Source organism: Lolium rigidum, chromosome 6 (assembly GCF_022539505.1).
Source record: "Lolium rigidum isolate FL_2022 chromosome 6, APGP_CSIRO_Lrig_0.1, whole genome shotgun sequence".
NCBI lineage: Eukaryota > Viridiplantae > Streptophyta > Magnoliopsida > Poales > Poaceae > Lolium > Lolium rigidum.
This window is the reverse complement of record NC_061513.1, coordinates 8,206,844-8,225,514: the sequence shown is the minus strand read 5'-3', so window position 1 is coordinate 8,225,514 and position 18,671 is coordinate 8,206,844. Positions and strand designations below refer to the sequence as shown.

General features: G+C 39.9%; 1 protein-coding gene across 1 annotated transcript in view; it reads right to left on the bottom strand.

Annotated features, from left to right (window-relative positions):
- Nucleotides 1-346: 346 nt before the first annotated feature.
- Nucleotides 347-18,671, bottom strand: part of LOC124662123 — a 25,194-nt gene continuing 6,869 nt past the window's right edge. The window contains exon 5 of the mRNA XM_047200006.1: nucleotides 347-497. Within this exon, the coding sequence (XP_047055962.1) occupies nucleotides 347-497 (151 nt within the window). The remainder of the gene's footprint in view (nucleotides 498-18,671) is intronic.

The window sequence follows — 18,671 nt, the reverse complement described above, 5'->3', positions numbered from 1 at the left end:
GCGCGTCCTCATAGTCGTCGACGCACACGGGTGTTGGCTGCGTGGACTGGGTGGAGAACAGCCGTGCGGCATCGATGTCCTCCGCTTCTTGCGTTGGTGCCCACTCATCATGTGACCCTGTCCCGGCCCCGGCGTCGCCCACGAAGCCGCCGCCGTAGATCATGGCCTCGATGTCTTTGTCATGCCGGTCCTTCCAATAGGCCTACGAATCACCAGACGTCAGACGCATGACACATGGCAGTCGCACACAGTGAGAGATCTTACATACCGGGTCGTCCGTCGTCGGGGCAGATGGTGCCATTTCCTCAAACAGGCTGCGGGGCACCGACATGCTCTCCTCCGGCACCTAACGCGTCTTGTGTGTCACGCCCGGGAACGAGTCACCATTTCTCGGCTTCCGGTTGAGGCCGGGAACCGGCGCCCCATTGAATTGCGCCGGCGCCATGCCGGAGGCGAACCGCGACGCCACGTGGACCTGAGTTTCGATGAAGGATTCACTGTAAATGCTCACAGACAAGCATTCAGGGGGTTTTGATATAGCAGATAAATAAAGTACAAATAAGTAAAATGCGAGAGTAATAGTTGCAGCGAGTGGCCCAATCCTTTTTAGCACAAAGGACAAGCCGGTTTGTTTACTTATGATGACCAAACGTTCTTGAGGACACAGGGGAATTTAGTCTAGTGCTTTCGCTTCATATAGTTGATTAATCTTCATTGTTTTGATAAGTGTTGTGTGGGTGAACCTATGCTAATGCACCGCCCTTCCTAGGACTAATACATACTTGTGATTATACCCCTTGCAAGCATCCGCAAATACAAGAAAGTAACTAAGATAAATCTAACCACAGCCTTAAACTCTGAGATCCTGCTATCCCTCCTGCATCGATATACCAACGGGGGTTCAGAGTTCTCTGTCACTCCGGCAACCCCACAATTAGCAAACGAATACAAGATGTATTCCCCTAGGCCCATAAAGGTGAAGTATCATGTAGTCGACGTTCACATGACACCACTAGAAGAATAACACCACAACTTAAATATCAAACCATTGAATATTACTCAACATAGTTCACTACTAACATTTAGACTTCACCCATGTCCTCAAGAACTAAACGAACAACTCACGAGACATCATATGGAACATGATCAGAGGTGATATGATGATGAATAACAATCTGAACATAAACCTTGGTTCAATGGTTTCACTCAATAGCATCAATAACAAGGAGTAATCAATACGGGAGAGTTTCCCCTATGAAACAATCAAGATTCAACCCTAGATGTTACAGCGGTGACGAGGTGCAGCGGTGGAGATGACGGTGACGGTGGTGGAGATGATGGTGATGATGATCCCAATGAAGTCCAGCTCGATGACGGTGACGATGGCGTCGATTTCCCCCTCCGGGAGGGAATTTCCCCGGCGGATTTCAGCCTGTCGGAGAGCTCTTTTCTCTCTGGTGTTTTCCGCCCCGCAGAGGCGGCTGTGTCTCCTCGCGATTATGCCCAGCACCTTAGGTTTTCGGGTAGATGAAATACACGAAAGAGAGGCGGCCGAGAGGGGCTGTGGACCCCCTCCCCACAAGGCGGCGCGGCCAGGGTAGGGCCCGCGCCAGCCTATGGGGGGCCCATGGCGGCCCTCCTCGGCCCCTCCTTTTGGCTGGCTCATTCTTCTGGAAAAATAAGATCTTCGGTGTAATTTCCGTCAATTGTTGATCTTCAGAATATTGCATTCTGACGGTGCTTTTTCCAGCAGAATCTTGACTCCGGTGAGTGATTCTCAAATAATCATGAAACATGCAAAATAGGTGAAATAACATAAGTATCATCTCTAAATATGAAATATATCAATGAATAACAGTAAATTATGATATAAAATAGTGATGCAAAATGGACGTATCAACTCCCCCCCAAGCTTAGACTTCGCTTATCCCCTAGCGAAACCGAACTCGATAAACAAGACCACATGTTTATGGAGTGAAGAGTCGATAAATAAAATACGGACAAGAAGCATCATATTGATTCACACAAAACATTCTAGTGAACAACTTCCTCATATAATTCAACTTGAAACAAGTAGAAGGAAATCACAAATAAAGGTGCATGGGAAATCATAATTGGTGATGGCAAACTTCGTTCTTGGTCAAAGAACAGTTAACAGATTGTACTTATCTATCGAGCAGCGTTCTTATATTAAATCTTATATAGCGAAACTTGCATACTCAATCATTATAATCTCCTTATAATCATTGATAACCTTCAAAGCTATATTCATTCGGATAAAACTTGCACTAAACAAGGAAGAGTAAAAGGCATGATTAAGTAGATCACAATATAAATGGTTTGATCACAACAACTCAATTTCTTGCTTAAGATAGAGGGAAATAGGTTTATCGACTCAACATAAAGTAAAAGATGGGCCCTTCGCGAGAGGAAGCAGTGGATTAAATCATGTGCTAGAGCTTTTTAAGTTTTGAAATCATATACAGAGCATAAAAGTAAAGTTTGAGAGGTGTTTGTTGTTGTCAACGAATGGTAGTGGGTACTCTAACCCCTTGCCAAACAGGACTTCCAAAGAGCGGCTTCCATGAAGGACGTTATCTCTACCGAACAAGGTAGATCATCCCTCTTCTCTTTTGTTTACACATGTACTTTAGTTTATTTAAGGATGACACTCCTCCCAACCTTTGCTTTCACAAGCCATGGCTAGCCGAATCCTCGGGTTCCTTCCAACATTTCACATACCATGGAGGAGTGTCTATTTGCAAAATTAAGTTGATTACTGATGAATCAGGGCAAAACATGTGAAGAGAATTATTAATGAAAGTTAATTAATTGGGGCTGGGAACCCCGTTGCCAGCTCTTTTTGCAAAATTATAGGATAAGTGGATGAAGCCACTAGTCCATTGGTGAAAGTCCGCCCAACAAGATTGAAAGATAAAACACCACATACTTCCTCATGAGCTATAAAACATTAACACAAATAAGAGGTAATAACTTTTGAATTGTTTAAAGGTAGCACATGAAGTATTTACTTGGAATGGCAGGGAAATACCACATAGTAGGTAGTTATGGTGGACACTGATGGCATAGGTTTGGGTTAAGGTTCGGATGTACGAGAAGCATTCCCTCTCAGTACAGGTCTTTGGCTAGCAAGGTTGGTTAGCAAGCATAAGAGTTGAGGGAAACAAACAAATATACATGTGATAGAAACAATCATGCATCTTCCTTGTAAGCACAAACAATTTTAACTTTAGAATACTAAGCTAAGAGCTAACAAGAAGGACAGATAATGAAATAACATATCTACATGTACTTCCTTTTTTCTACTTAAACTCAAAGTGTTGTTGCTATTGACCAATGCTAAGTTTGCCAAAACCAAATAGATTACTCAATGCTCCCAAAGTGATACCAATACTAACAACAAGATCAATCATATAATAGAGATTGCAAACTAAAATAAGATGTGCAATATGTAAATGATAAAACTTCTCATTAATATTCCATAACGATAACTCACACCAAGGGATACATAGATAACCAACTAAAAGAGAGATACTTCCATACTTCAACCCATCTTATATGATAACTTCCCTACTCATGATATGACACTACTTGATAGTAAAAAGATAAAAGATAGTGATGATGTGATACCGCGGCACTCCCCCAAGCTTGGAACAAACCAAGGGGGTGCCAATACCAATGATGAATTACTCCTTCGGCGGTGGTGGTGATGAATTCTTCCCATCATCAGACTTCCAAGGAAGAGGCTCTCCATCAACAAACGACATCTTGGTCTCGGGAATCCCGAAACTAGCAAAGCATAGCTTATGTGTTTAAACCTGTTTTCATACTCACGGCTTTGGTTCCGAACATCATAGAGTTGAGCTTGGAGTTTGTTGGTAGTGTCGTGAAGCGAGAGGATATCGTCCCACAGCCTTGCAGCTCTCCTTCTTGTGTCCATCAATAAGTTCAGACACAATTTTGTGGAAGATGTCCACTTCACGCTCAGCCATCTTCTTGTAGTTGAAGACCTCTTGTTCTAATTTCTCCATCCTGTCCTCCAAATTTCCTTCTCCTTTAGGACCCCGAACATCTTCAATATGCAACTCTCCATCTACGAGCAGCAATTCCTTGGGGTGCATCTTCAGCTCGTTCATGTACGGGTTGATGACGTCCTCAAAGAAGCTATCCTTCGGTGTTCCCGACGAAGACATGCTGGCTCTAGATCCGAAGCAGATCCTGACAGGAAACAGCTCGAAACAAAACACGACGAGAAAATGATATACGGACCTCCAGGGGTCCGGGAGATTATATAGAAAAAATTATCACGACAGAAGGAAAGTACTAGGTCGAACCAGAGTTGGAGAGGGACACCGAGGGGCCGTCCTCATAGGGCGGCGCGGCCAGGCTGGGGCCCACGCCGATCTATGGGGGCACGCCCTCGTGCGTCTCCTCCTCTCTGTTTCGATCTCGTAATTTTTCATATTTTCCGAAAATAGCAAAAACATTGTTCGGAAAGTTAAACGAGGACTTTTTATTGCCAGAACTGTTACCTATTCAAAGTCGAACTCTGCAGAACTGTCAATTTGACATTTGATGAAAGCTTCCGGAGTCACCACTCGAATAACATCAACATCTTCATTATAAGAATCTCCAGAAATATAGTGCTTGAGCTTTTGTCCATTCACTACTTGTGTGGCATCACCTTTCAAAGAACCAATCTTAATTGCCCCTGAACGATACACCTCCACAATGACATATGGTCCTTCCCATTTTGAGAGCAATTTCCCTGCAAAAAATCTGAGACGAGACCGATACAATAGGACTTTATCCCCAACATTAAATTCTCTTTTGATAATTCTTCTATCGTGCCATTTCTTAACTTTCTCCTTAAAAAGTTTAGCATTTTCATAAGCTTCACTTCTCCATTCATCTACAGAACTCAATTGTAGCAATCTTTTCTTACCGGCAAGTTTAGGATCTTTATTTAGTTCTCTCACAGCCCAATAAGCTTTGTGCTCTGGTTCTAAAGGTAAATGACAAGCTTTCCCATAAACCATTTTATAAGGTGACATACCCATGGGATTTTTATAAGCAGTTCTATAAGCCCATAGTGCTTCCTTCAATTTACTAGCCCAATTCTTTCTAGATTTATTAACAGTCTTTTGCAAGATAGATTTAATCTCCCTATTTGATAATTCCACTTGCCCACTAGTTTGAGGATGATAAGCGGAAGCAATCCTATGATTAATACCATATTTAGCAAGAGTTTTTCTAAAACCACCATGAATAAAATGAGAACCTCCATCAGTCATAAGATATCTAGGAACTCCAAATCTAGGAAAAATAATATCTAGAAGCATTCTTAAAGAGGTCTCACCATCAGCACTTTTTGTGGGTATGGCTTCTGATACGTCTCAAACGTATCTATAATTTCTTATGTTCCATGCTACTTTTATGATGATACTCACATGTTTTATACACATTATATGCCATTATTATGCATTTTCCGGCACTAACCTATTGACGAGATGCCGAAGAGCCGATTCTTTGTTTTCTGCTGTTTTTGGTTTCAGAAATCCTAGTAAGGAAATATTCTTGGAATTGGACGAAATCAACGCCCAGGGTCCTATTTTTCCACGAAGCTTCCAGAAGTCCGAAGAGGAAACGAAGTGGGGCCACGAGGCGGCACCACAGTAGGGCGGCGCGGCCCAGGTGCTGGCCGCGCGGCCCTGTTGTGTGGGTCCCTCGTGACCCTCCCGACTCTGCCCTTCCGCCTACTTAAAGCCTTCATCGCGAAACCCCCAGTACCGAGAGCCACGATACGGAAAACCTTCCAAAGACGCCGCCGCCGCCAATCCCATCTCGGGGGATTCAGGAGATCGCCTCCGGCACCCTGCCGGAGAGGGAATCATCTCCCGGAGGTCTCTTCATCGCCATGATCGCCTCCGGATCGATGTGTGAGTAGTCCACCCCTGGACTATGGGTCCATAGCAGTAGCTAGATGGTTGTCTTCTCCTCATTGTGCTATCATGTTAGATCTTGTGAGCTGCCTATCATGATCAAGATCATCTATTTGTAATGCTACATGTTGTGTTTGTTGGGATCCGATGAATATTGAATACTATGTCAAGTTGATTATCAATCTATCATATATGTTGTTTATGTTCTTGCATGCTCTCCGTTGCTAGTAGAGGCTCGGCCAAGTTGATACTTGTAACTCCAAGAGGGAGTATTTATGCTCGATAGTGGGTTCATGCCTCCATTAAATGCTGGGACAGTGATGAGAAAGTTCTAAGGTTGTGGATGTGCTTGTTGCCACTAGGGATAAAACATCGATGCTTTGTCTAAGGATATTTGTGTTGATTACATTACGCACCATACTTAATGCAATTGTCTCGTTGTTTGCAACTTAATACTGGAAGGGGTTCGGATGATAACTCGAAGGTGAACTTTTTAGGCATAGATGCATGCTGGATAGCGGTCTATGTACTTTGTCGTAATGCCTCGATTAAATCTCATAGTACTCATCATGATATATGTATGTGCATTGTTATGCCTTCTTTATTTGTCAATTGCCCAACTGTAATTTGTTCACCCAACATCTATTTATCTTATGGGAGAGACACCACTAGTGAACTCGTGGACCCCGATCCAATTCTTTACATCCGAAATACAATCTCATCGCAATACTTGTTCTTTACTTGTTCTTCGCAAACAATCATCATCATCCACACTATACATCTAATCCTTTGTTTACAGCAAGCCGGTGAGATTGACAACCTCATCTGTTACGTTGGGGCAAAGTACTTTGATTGTGTTGTGCGGGTTCCACGTTGGCGCCGGAATCCCTGGTGTTGCGCCGCACTACACTCCGCCACCAACAACCTTCACGTGTTCCTTGACTCCTACTCGGTTCGATAACCTTGGTTTCTTACCGAGGGAAACTTACTTGCCGTGCGCATCACACCTTCCTCTTGGGGTTCCCAACGGACGTGTCAACCGCACGCATCAAGTAAAATTTACGGCGCCGTTGCCTGGGAGATCAAGACACGCTCGCAAGGGAGTCTCCCACATCCAATCTCTTTACTTTGTTTTTGTCTTGCTTTACTTTACTTTATTTACTGCTTTGTTTGCTCTCTATATCAAAAACACAAAAAAATTAGTTGCTAGTTTTACTTTATTTACTGTCTTGTTCTCCATATTAAAAACACAAAAAAAATTAGTTACTTGCATTTACTTTATTTAGTTTGCTTTATTTACTACTGCTAAAATGGGTACTCCTGAAAATACTAAGTTGTGTGACTTCACTAGCACAAATAATAATGATTTCTTATGCACACCTATTGCTCCAACTGCTACTACAACAGAATTCTTTGAAATTAAACCCTTTACTGAATCTTGTTATGAGAGAGCAATTTCCTGGTGTTAGTTACGATGATGCTGCTGCCCATCTTAATAATTTTGTTGAACTATGTGAAATGCAAAAGTATAAGGATGTAGATGGTGACATTATAAAATTAAAATTGTTTCCTTTCTCTTTAAGAGGAAGAGCTAAAGATTGGTTGCTATCTCTGCCTAGAAATAGTATTGATTCATGGACTAAATGTAAGGATGCTTTTATTGGTAGATATTATCCTCCCGCTGAAATTATATCTTTGAGAAGTAGCATAATGAATTTTAAGCAATTAGATAATGAACATGTTGCTCAAGCATGGGAGAGAATGAAATCTTTGGTAAAGAATTGCCCAACCCATGGACTGACTACTTGGATGATCATCCAAACCTTTTATGCAGGATTGAATTTTTCTTCGCGGAACCTATTGGATTCAGCTGCTGGAGGTACCTTTATGTCCATTACTTTGGGGGCGGCAACAAAGCTTCTTGATGATATGATGACAAATTACTCTGAATGGCACACGGAAAGAGCTCCACAAGGTAAGAAGGTAAATTCTGTTGAAGAAACCTCCTCCTTGAGTGATAAGATTGATGCTATTATGTCTATGCTTGTGAATGGTAGATCTAATGTTGATCCTAATAATGTTCCTTTAGCTTCATTGGTTGCCCAAGAAGAACATGTTGATGTGAACTTCATTAAAAATAATAATTTCAACAACAATGCTTATAGGAATAATTCTGGTAACAACTATAGGCCATATCCTTCTGCTAATGGTAATAATTATGGTAATTCTTATGGGAATTCTTACAACAATAATAGGAGTGTACCCCCTGGTCTTGAAGCCATTCTTAAAGAATTTATTAGTACACAAACTGCTTTTAACAAATCTGTTGAGGAAAAGCTTGATAAAATTGATATTCTTGCTTCTAAGGTTGATAGTCTTGCCTCTGATGTTGATCTTTTAAATTGAAAGTTATGCCTAATAAGGATATTGATAATAAAATAGTTACTACAGCAAATTACATCCAAGTTCGAATTAATGAGAATATTAGATTGATGGCTGAATTGCATGCTAGGTGGGAAAGAGAAGAAAATGAAAAACTAGCTAAAAAGAATAATGTAGCTAAAGTTTGGACTATTACCACCACTAGTAATGTTAATGATTCACATGTTGCTACACCTCCTACTATCAATGGTAAAATAATTGGTGTTGGCAATGTTACTACTCCTAGTGCAAAGCGTGCAAAATTGCTCGAAATCGCTAAAGCTCGCTGAAATTGATAAAACTGCTGAAATTTTTCAAAATATTGGGGACAATGATCCCATTGCTGTAGATCATAATGGTTTAGATTTTGATGATTGTCACATCTCTGAAGTTATAAAGTTCTTACAAAAACTTGCTAAAAGTCCTAATGCTAGCGCTATAAATTTGGCCTTTACAAAACATATTACAAATGCTCTCATAAAAGCTAGAGAAGAGAAACTAAAACTTGAAACTTCTATTCCTAGGAAGTTAGAAGATGGTTCGGAGCCCATCATTAAGATGAGGGTCAATGATTTTGATTGTAATGCTTTATGTGATCTTGGTGCAAGTATTTCCGTTATGCCTAAGAAAATCTATGATATGCTTGACTTGCCACCATTGAAAAATTGTTATCTGGATGTTAATCTTGCTGATAATGCTATAAAGAAACCTTTGGGGAGGATTGATAATGTTCGTATTATGGTTAACAATAACCTTGTCCCCATTGATTTTGTTGTCTTGGATATTGAATGCAATGCATCTTGTCCCATTATATTGGGAAGACCTTTTCTTCGAACTATTGGTGCCACCATTGATATGAAGGAAGGTAATATTAAATATCAATTTCCTCTCAAGAAAGGTATGGAACACTTCCCTAGAAATAGAATGAAGTTACCTTATGATTCTATTATTAGAACAAATTATGATGTTGATGCTTCATCTCTTGACAATACTTGATTCACACTTTCTGCGCCTAGCTGAAAGGCGTTAAAGAAAAGCGCTTATGGGAGACAACCCATTATTTTACTTCGCACTTTGTTTTATACTTGAGTCTTGGAAGTTGTTACTACTGTAGCAACCTCTCCTTATCTTTATTTTATTGCATTGTTGTGCCAAGTAAAGTCTTTGATAGTAAAGTCAATACTAGATTTGGATTACTTGCGCAGGAACAGATTTCTTGCTTGTCACGAATTTGAGCAGTAGTCTCTGTAGAAAATTTATACAAATCTGCCAATTTACATGCGTGATCCTCGGATATGTACGCAACTTTCATTCAATTTGGGCATTTTCATCTGAGCAAGTCTCGGTGCCTCTTTAAAATTCGTCTTTACGGACCGTTCGTTTTGACAGATTCTGCCTTTTATTTCGCATTGCCTGTTTTGCTATGTTTGATGGATTTCTTTGTTCCATTAACTTTCAGTAGCTTTGAGCAATGTCCAGAAGTGTTAAGAATGATTATGTCACCTCTGAATATATGAATTATGCACTGATCCTCTAATGAGTTTGTTTTGAGTTTGGTGTGGAGGAAGTTTTCAAGGGTCAAGAGAGGAGGATGATACAATATGATCAAGAAGAGTGAAAGGTCTAAGCTTGGGGATGCCCCCGTGGTTCATCCCTGCATATTTTAAGAAGACCCAAGCGTCTAAGCTTGGGGATGCCCAAGGCATCCCTTCTTCATCGACAACTTATCGAGGTTCCTCCGGTGAAACTATATTTTTATTCCGTCACATCTTATGTGCTTTACTTGGAGCGTCTGTTTGTTTTTGTTTTTGTTTTTGTTTGAATAAAATCGGATCCTAGCATTCTTTGTTTGGGAGAGAGACACGCTCCGCTGTTTCGTATGAACACATATGTTCTTAGCTTTATCTTTAATGTTCATTGCGAAATTTGAACTACTTCATTCATTGTTATATGGTTGGAAACGGAAAATGCCGCATGTGGTAAATGGTATAATGTCTTGAATAATTTGATACTTGGCAATTGTTGTGCTCATATAGATCATGTTTAAGCTCTTGCATCATGTACCCTGCACCCATTAATGAATAACTACATAGAGCTTGTTAAAATTTGGTTTGCATGATTGATCTCTAGAGTCTAGATATTTTCTGGTTGAGGTGTTTGAACAACAAGGAGACAATGTAAAGTCTTATAATAGTTACAATATGTTCATATGTGAGCTTTGCTGCACCTTTTATACTTGAGTTTGCTTCAAACAACCTTGCTAGCCTAGCCTTGTATTGAGAGGAATTCTTCTCGTGCATCCAAATCCTTGAGCCAATAACCATGCCATTTGTGTCCACCATACCTACCTACCACATGGTATTTCTCCGCCATTCCAAAGTAAATTACTTGAGTGCTACCTTTAAAAATTCTATTCTTTGTCTTTGCAATATATAGCTCATGGGAAAAATAGCCTTAAAAACTATTGTGGTGAAGAATATGTACTTATGTGTCTTATTTCTTAATAAGTTGCTTGTTGAGCGGTAACCATGTTTCTGGGGACGCCATCAACTTTTACCTTTGTTGAATATCATGTGAGTTGCTATGCATGTTCGTCTTGTCTGAAGTAAGGGAGATTTTCATGATCATATGGTTTGAGTATGCATACTGTTAGAGAAGAACATTGGGCCGCTAACTAAAGCCATGATTCATGGTGGAAGTTTCAGTTTGGACAATTAATCCTCAATCTCTTATGAGAATATTAACAGTTGTTGAATGCTTATGCATTAAAGAGGAGTCCATTATCTGTTGTCTATGTTGTCCCGGTATGGATGTCTAAGTTGAGAATAATCAAAAGCGAGAAATCCAATGCGAACTTTCTCCTTAGACCTTTGTACAGGCGGCATAGAGGTACCCCTTTGTGACACTTGGTTGAAACATATGCTATGCAATGATAATCCATGTTAATCCAAGCTAATTAGGACAAGGTGCGAGCACTATTGGTATACTATGCATGAGGCTTGCAACTTATAGGATATCTTATACATAACACATATGATTTATTACTACCGTTGACAAAATTGTTTCTTGTTTTCAAAATGAAAAGCTCTAGCACAAATATAGTAATCAATGCTTCCCTCTGCGAAGGGCCTATCTTCTACTTTATTGTTGAGTCAGTTTGCCTATTCTTTCTATCCCAGAAGCAAACACTTGTATCAACTGTGTGCATTGATTCTTACATGTTTACCTATTGCACTTGTTATATTACTTTGTGTTGACAATTATCCATGAGATATATACGTTGAAGTTGAAAGCAACCGCTGAAACTTATATCTTCCTTTGTGTTGCTTCAATACCTTTACTTTGAATTTATTGCTTTATGAGTAACTCTTATGCAAGTCTTATTGATGCTTGTCTTGAAAGTATTATTCATGAAAAGTCTTTGCTATATGATTCATTTGTTTACTCATTATCTTCATCATTGCTTCGAATCGCTGCATTCATCTCATATGCTTTACAATAGTATGATCAAGATTATGATAGCATGTCACTTCAGAAATTATCTTTATTATCGTTTACCTACTCGAGGGCGAGTAGGAACTAAGCTTGGGGATGCTTGATACGTCTCAAACGTATCTATAATTTCTTATGTTCCATGCTACTTTTATGATGATACTCACATGTTTTATACACATTATATGTCATTATTATGCATTTTCCGGCACTAACCTATTGACGAGATGCCGAAGAGCCGATTGCTCGTTTTTCGCTGTTTTTGGTTTCAGTAAATCCTAGTAAGGAAATATTCTCGGAATTGGACGAAATCAACGCCCGTGGTCCTATTTTTCCACGAAGATTCCGTAAGTCCGAAGAGGAAACGAAGTGGGGCCACGAGGCGGCGCCACAGCAGGGCGGCGCGGCCCGAGTCCTGGCCGCGCGGCCCCGTTGTGTGGGTCCCTCGTGACCCTCCCGACTCGCCCTTCCGCCTACTTAAAGCCTTCGTCGCGAAACCCCCGCATCGAGAGCCACGATACGGAAAACCTTCCGCAGACGCCGCCGCCGCCAATCCCATCTCGGGGATTCAGGAGATCGCCTCCGGCACCCTGCCGGAGAGGGGAATCATCTCCCGGAGGTCTCTTCATCGCCATGATCGCCTCCGGATCGATGTGTGAGTAGTCCACCCCTGGACTATGGGTCCATAGCAGTAGCTAGATGGTTGTCTTCTCCTCATTGTGCTATCATGTTAGATCTTGTGAGCTGCCTATCATGATCAAGATCATCTATTTGTAATGCTACATGTTGTGTTTGTTGGGATCCGATGAATATTGAATACTATGTCAAGTTGATTATCAATCTATCATATATGTTGTTTATGTTCTTGCATGCTCTCCGTTGCTAGTAGAGGCTCGGCCAAGTTGATACTTGTAACTCCAAGAGGGAGTATTTATGCTCGATAGTGGGCTCATGCCTCCATTAAATGCAGGACGATGACGAGAAAGTTCTAAGGTTGTGGATGTGCTGTTGCCACTAGAGATAAAACATCGATGCTTTGTCTAAGGATATTTGTGTTGATTACATTACGCACCATACTTAATGCAATTGTCTGTTGTTTGCAACTTAATACTGGAAGGGGTTCGGATGATAACCTGAAGGTGGACTTTTTAGGCATAGATGCATGCTTGGATAGCGGTCTATGTACTTTGTCGTAATGCCCTGATTAAATCTCATAGTACTCATCATGATATATGTATGTGCATTGTTATGCCTTCTTTATTTGTCAATTGCCCAACTGTAATTTGTTCACCCAACATCTATTTATCTTATGGGAGAGACACCACTAGTGAACTGTGGACCCCGGTCCAATTCTTTACATCTGAAATACAATCTACTGCAATACTTGTTCTTTACTGTTCTTCGCAAACAATCATCATCATCCACACTATACATCTAATCCTTTGTTTACAAGCAAGCCAGTGAGATTGACAACCTCACTCGTTACGTTGGGGCAAAGTACTTTGATTGTGTTGTGCAGGTTCCACGTTGGCGCCGGAATCCCCGGTGTTGCGCCGCACTACACTCCGCCACCAACAACCTTCACGTGTTCCTTGACTCCTACTGGTTCGATAACCTTGGTTTCTTACTGAGGGAAACTTACTGCTGTGCGCATCACACCTTCCTCTTGGGGTTTCCAACGGACGTGTCAACTGCATGCATCAGCTTCCACCCATTTAGTAACATAATCAACAGCGACAAGTATATGAGTGTTACCTTCCGAAGAAGGGAAATTACCCATGAAGTCAAATCCCCAACAATCAAATGGTTCAATAACAAGAGTATAATTCATAGGCATTTCATTGCGTCTGGAGATATTACCAACCCTTTGACATTCATCACAAGATAAAATAAACTTTCTTGCATCTTTGAAGAGAGTTGGCCAATAGAAACCTGATTGTAGAACCTTTTGCACGGTTCTATCTCCGGCGTGATGTCCTCCATAAACACTACCATGACACTTACTCAATATCTCTTGTTGTTCATATTCGGGAACACATCTTCGCATAATACCATCCACTCCTTCTTTATATAAGTGTGGGTCATCCCAAAAATAATGCCTCAAGTCATAAAAGAATTTCCTCCTTTGCTAAGCTGAAAAGGTTGGAGGCAAGTACTTGGAAACAATAAAGTTAGCATAATCAGCGTACCAAGGACTATCTCGCGAGCCCACCTTTATTACAGCCAATTGTTCATTTGGAAGACTATCATTAACAGGAACAGGATCATAAGCAATATTTTCCAATCTAGTCAAATTATCAGCAACAGGATTATCAGCACCTTTCCTGTCTATAATATGTAAATCAAATTCCTGCAAAAGAAGCACCCATCTAATAAGCCTTGGCTTAGCATCTTTCTTTTCCATAAGGTACCTAATTGCAACATGATCAGTATGAATTGTAACTTTTGAGTCAACAATATAAGATCTAAACTTGTCACAAGCAAAAACTACGGCTAATAACTCTTTTTCAGTTGTAGCATAATTTCTTTGAGCAGCATCAAGAGTTTTAGTAGCATAATGAATAACATTTAATTTTTTATCTACTCGCTGTCCAAGAACAACACCTACAGCAAAATACCTAGCATCACACATAATTTCAAAAGGTAAGTTCTAATCAGGAGGTTCAACTACAGAAGCAGTTGTTAAGGCTTTCTTTAGAGTTTCAAAAGCTTCCTTACAATCATCAAAAACAAAAGGTACATCTTTTTGAAGAAGATTAGTAAGAGGCTTTGAAATCTTGGAGAAGTCTTTAATAAATCTCCTATAAAACCCAGCATGACCAAGAACACTACGAATACCTTTAACATCCCTAGGATAGGGCATCTTCTCAATTGCTTCAACTTTAGCTCTATCAACTTCAATACCTCTCTTAGAAATTTTATGTCCCAATACAATTCCTTCGTTAACCATAAAGTGGCATTTCTCCCAATTAAGAACAAGGTTAGTTTCTTCACATCTCTGCAAAACTTTATCAAGGTTTCGCAAGCAATTATCAAAAGAATTCTCATAGACAGAAAAATCATCCATGAATACCTCTACAATCTTCTCACAAAAACCATGAAAAATAGCAGACATGCATCTTTGGAAAGTAGCAGGAGCATTACATAAACCAAAAGGCATACGTCTATAAGCATAAGTTCCATAGGGACAAGTGAAAGTGGTTTTCTCTTGATCTTTAGTTTTAACAACAATTTGTGAAAACCCGTAATAACCATCAAGAAAGCAAAAATGAGTATTTTTAGACAACCTTTCTAACATTTGATCAATAAAAGGTAAAGGGTAATGATCTTTCTTAGTAACTTTATTAAATTTTCGATAATCAATGCACATTCTATATCCTACAACTACTCTTTGAGGGATGAGCTCATCATTATCATTAGGCACAACAGTTATTCCTCCTTTCTTAGGAACACAATGCACAGGACTAACCCATCTACACTATCAGCAATAGGATATATAATACCTGCTTCAAGAAGTTTTAATACCTCATTCCTTACCACATCCTTCATCTTAGGAATTAGACGACGCTGATGTTCAACAACAGGCTTTGCATCATCTTCCATGTTGATGGCATGTTGGCAAATAGAGGGAGAAATCCCCTTCAAATCATCAAGAGTGTAGCCAATAGCTCCTCGGTGTTTCTTCAATATTTCAAATAACCTTTCTTCCTCAAAATCTGAAAGCTTAGAACTAATAATAACAGGATATATTTTCTTATCATCAATATGAGCATACTTAAGATTATCAGGCAACGGTTTTAAATCAAAAACAGGATCTTCCTTTGGTGGTGGTGTTGTACCTAGATCTTCAACCAGTAAGTCATGTTTAATAATAGGTTGACGAAGGAAATTTCATCAAGCTCATTCCTTTCTTCCCTAAAGACTTCACTCTCACTATTCTCCAAATGTTGCTGCAAAGGATTATTAGGAGCAAGTGCAATAGACGCACATTGTTCAACTCTAAAATCATTATTAGGCAAATCAGCTTTATAAGGAGTTTTGGAAAATTTAGAGAAATTAAACTCATAAGATTCACCAGCAAATTTAGTCACAATTTTCTCCTTCTTGCAATCTATAACAGCTCCACAAGTATTTAGAAAAGGTCCACCAAAAATAATAGGACAAGACTTACTAGCAGCAGAACCAAGTACCAAAAAGTCAGCAGGATATTTAATCTTACCACATAGAACTTCCACATCTCGAACAATACCAATAGGAGAGATAGTTTCTCTATTAGCTAGCCGAATAACCACATCAATATCTTCAAGTTCACAAGAACCAATTTCATGCATGATTTTCGTGTAAAGCTCATAAGGAATAGCACTAATACTTGCACCAATGTCGCATAAACCATAATAACAATGATCACCAATTCTAACAGAGAGCATAGGAACACTGGCTTTCCTAGACTTATTAGGATGCGAAGCAATATTAGAAGCATCTTCACAGAAAATAATATGACCATCTTCTACATTTTCGAGTCACAAGATCTTTAACTATTGCAATAGCAGGTTCAACCTTTATTTGTTCTTCGGGTTCTATAGGTTTCTTTGCACTTTTATTAACCGCACTAGTTATAACAGAATACTCCTTCATTTTAGCAGGGAAAGGAGTTTTTTCAATATAAGCTTCAGGAAGAATATGATCAACAGGTTTCAATTACAACACATTTATTTATAGATGAATCAGTTTTATCTTTGTACGGTTCATGATACTTATCAAAATTCTTCCTAGGCAATTCAAAATGAGAGGCAAAAGCTTTATAAAAATTTGCAACAACTTGAGAGTCAAGACCATAAGTAGCACTCATATTACGAAATTTATCAGTATCCATAAAAATTTCAATGCATTCATAATCATAATTTATACCTGACTCTCTATCTTTGTCGTTCTCCCATCCTTCAGTATTCTCTTGAATCCGATCAAGAAGGTCCCTTTTAAACTCTTCTTTGTTGCGTGTAAATGATCCAGAACAAGTAGTATCCAACAAAGTTTTATCTTGAAAAGAAAGTCTTGCATAGAAATTATCAATGATGATATTACCAGGAAGCTCATGAATGGGGCATTTGAGCATTAAAGACTTCAATCTCCCCCATGCTTGGGCAATACTCTCTCCATCATGAGGCCAGAAATTATATATGCGGTTTCGGTCTTTGTGAATTTCACTTGGAGGATAGAATTTAGAATAAAATAGAGGCACAATATCCTTCCAATCAAGAGAATCCCCATTCTTCAGCAATTTATACCAATGCGCCGCTTTACCGTACAGACGATATAAAGAATAGTTTCTTCCTAACTTCATCCATAGCAATACCTGCACACTTGAATAACCCGCATAATTCATGTAAAAACAGTAAATGATCTCCAGGATGGACAGTTCCATCCCCTTCATAGCGGTTATCCACAACACGTTCAATAATTTTCATAGGTATTTTGTATGGAACCTCTTTCTCACTTGGCGCCTCATCCACTAACTTTGCAGTAGTAGTAGATTTTCCAAATAGGAAGTCAAGAGAAGATCTCTCCATAATGAATTATAGCAGACGAGTGAAATAAAATCAGCACGTACGGTAAAGGTTTCCCTTACCAATTCCACTTACCAATAGCGCTTCACTCCCGGCAACGGCGCCGGAAAATAGTCTTGATGACCCACAAGTATAGGGGGTGTATCGTAGTACTTTCGATAAATAAGAGTGTCGAACCCAACGAGGAGCGAGAAGGTGTTGACAAGCAGTTTCGATGAAGGATTCACTCGTAAATGCTCACAGACAAGTATTCAGGGGGTTTTGATATAGCAGCTAAATAAAGTACAAGTAAGTAAAATGCGAGAGTAATAGTTGCAGCGAGTGGCCCAATCCTTTTTAGCACAAAGGACAAGCCGGTTTGTTTACTTATGATGACCAAACGTTCTTGAGGACACACGGGAATTTAGTCTAGTGCTTTCGCTTCATATAGTTGATTAATCTTCATTGTTTTGATAAGTGTTGTGTGGGTGAATGATAACCCACAAGAATAGGGGATCACAGCAGTCTTCGCGGGTAGTAAAACCTAATTTATTGATTCGACACAAGGGGAGACAAAGAATACTTGAAAGCCTTAACAAGCTGAGTTGTCAATTCAGCCGCACCTGGAAACGGACTTGCTCGCAAGAGTTTATCGATAGTAACAGCTTTATAGCAGAGAGCGTAGTGAAATAGCAGCAGCAGAGTAACAGAGACAGCAGTAGTGATTATAGTAAACAGCAGGATTAAAATACTGTAGGCACACGGGGACGGATAACGGGCGTTGCATGGATGAGAGAAACTCATGTAACAATCAAGCAGGGCATTTGCAGATAATAATAAAACGGTGTCTAAGTACAAAGCAATCAATAGGCATGTGTTCCAATTATAGTCGTACGTGCTCGCAATGAGAAACTTGCACAACATCTTTTGTCCTACCAACCGGTGGCAGCCGGGCCTCAAGGGAATCTACTGGATATTAAGGTACTCCTTTTAATAGAGTACCGGAGCAAAGCATTAACACTCCGTGAACACATGTGATCCTCACATCACTACCATCCCCTCCGGTTGTCCCGATTTCGTCACTTCGGGGCCATTGGTTCCGGACAGCGACATGTGTATACAACTTGCGAGTAAGACCATAAACAATGAATATCATGATGAAATAATAAAATGTTCAGATCTGAGATCATGGCACTCAGGCCCTAGTGACAAGCATTAAGTATAACAAGTTGCAACAATATCATCAAAGTAC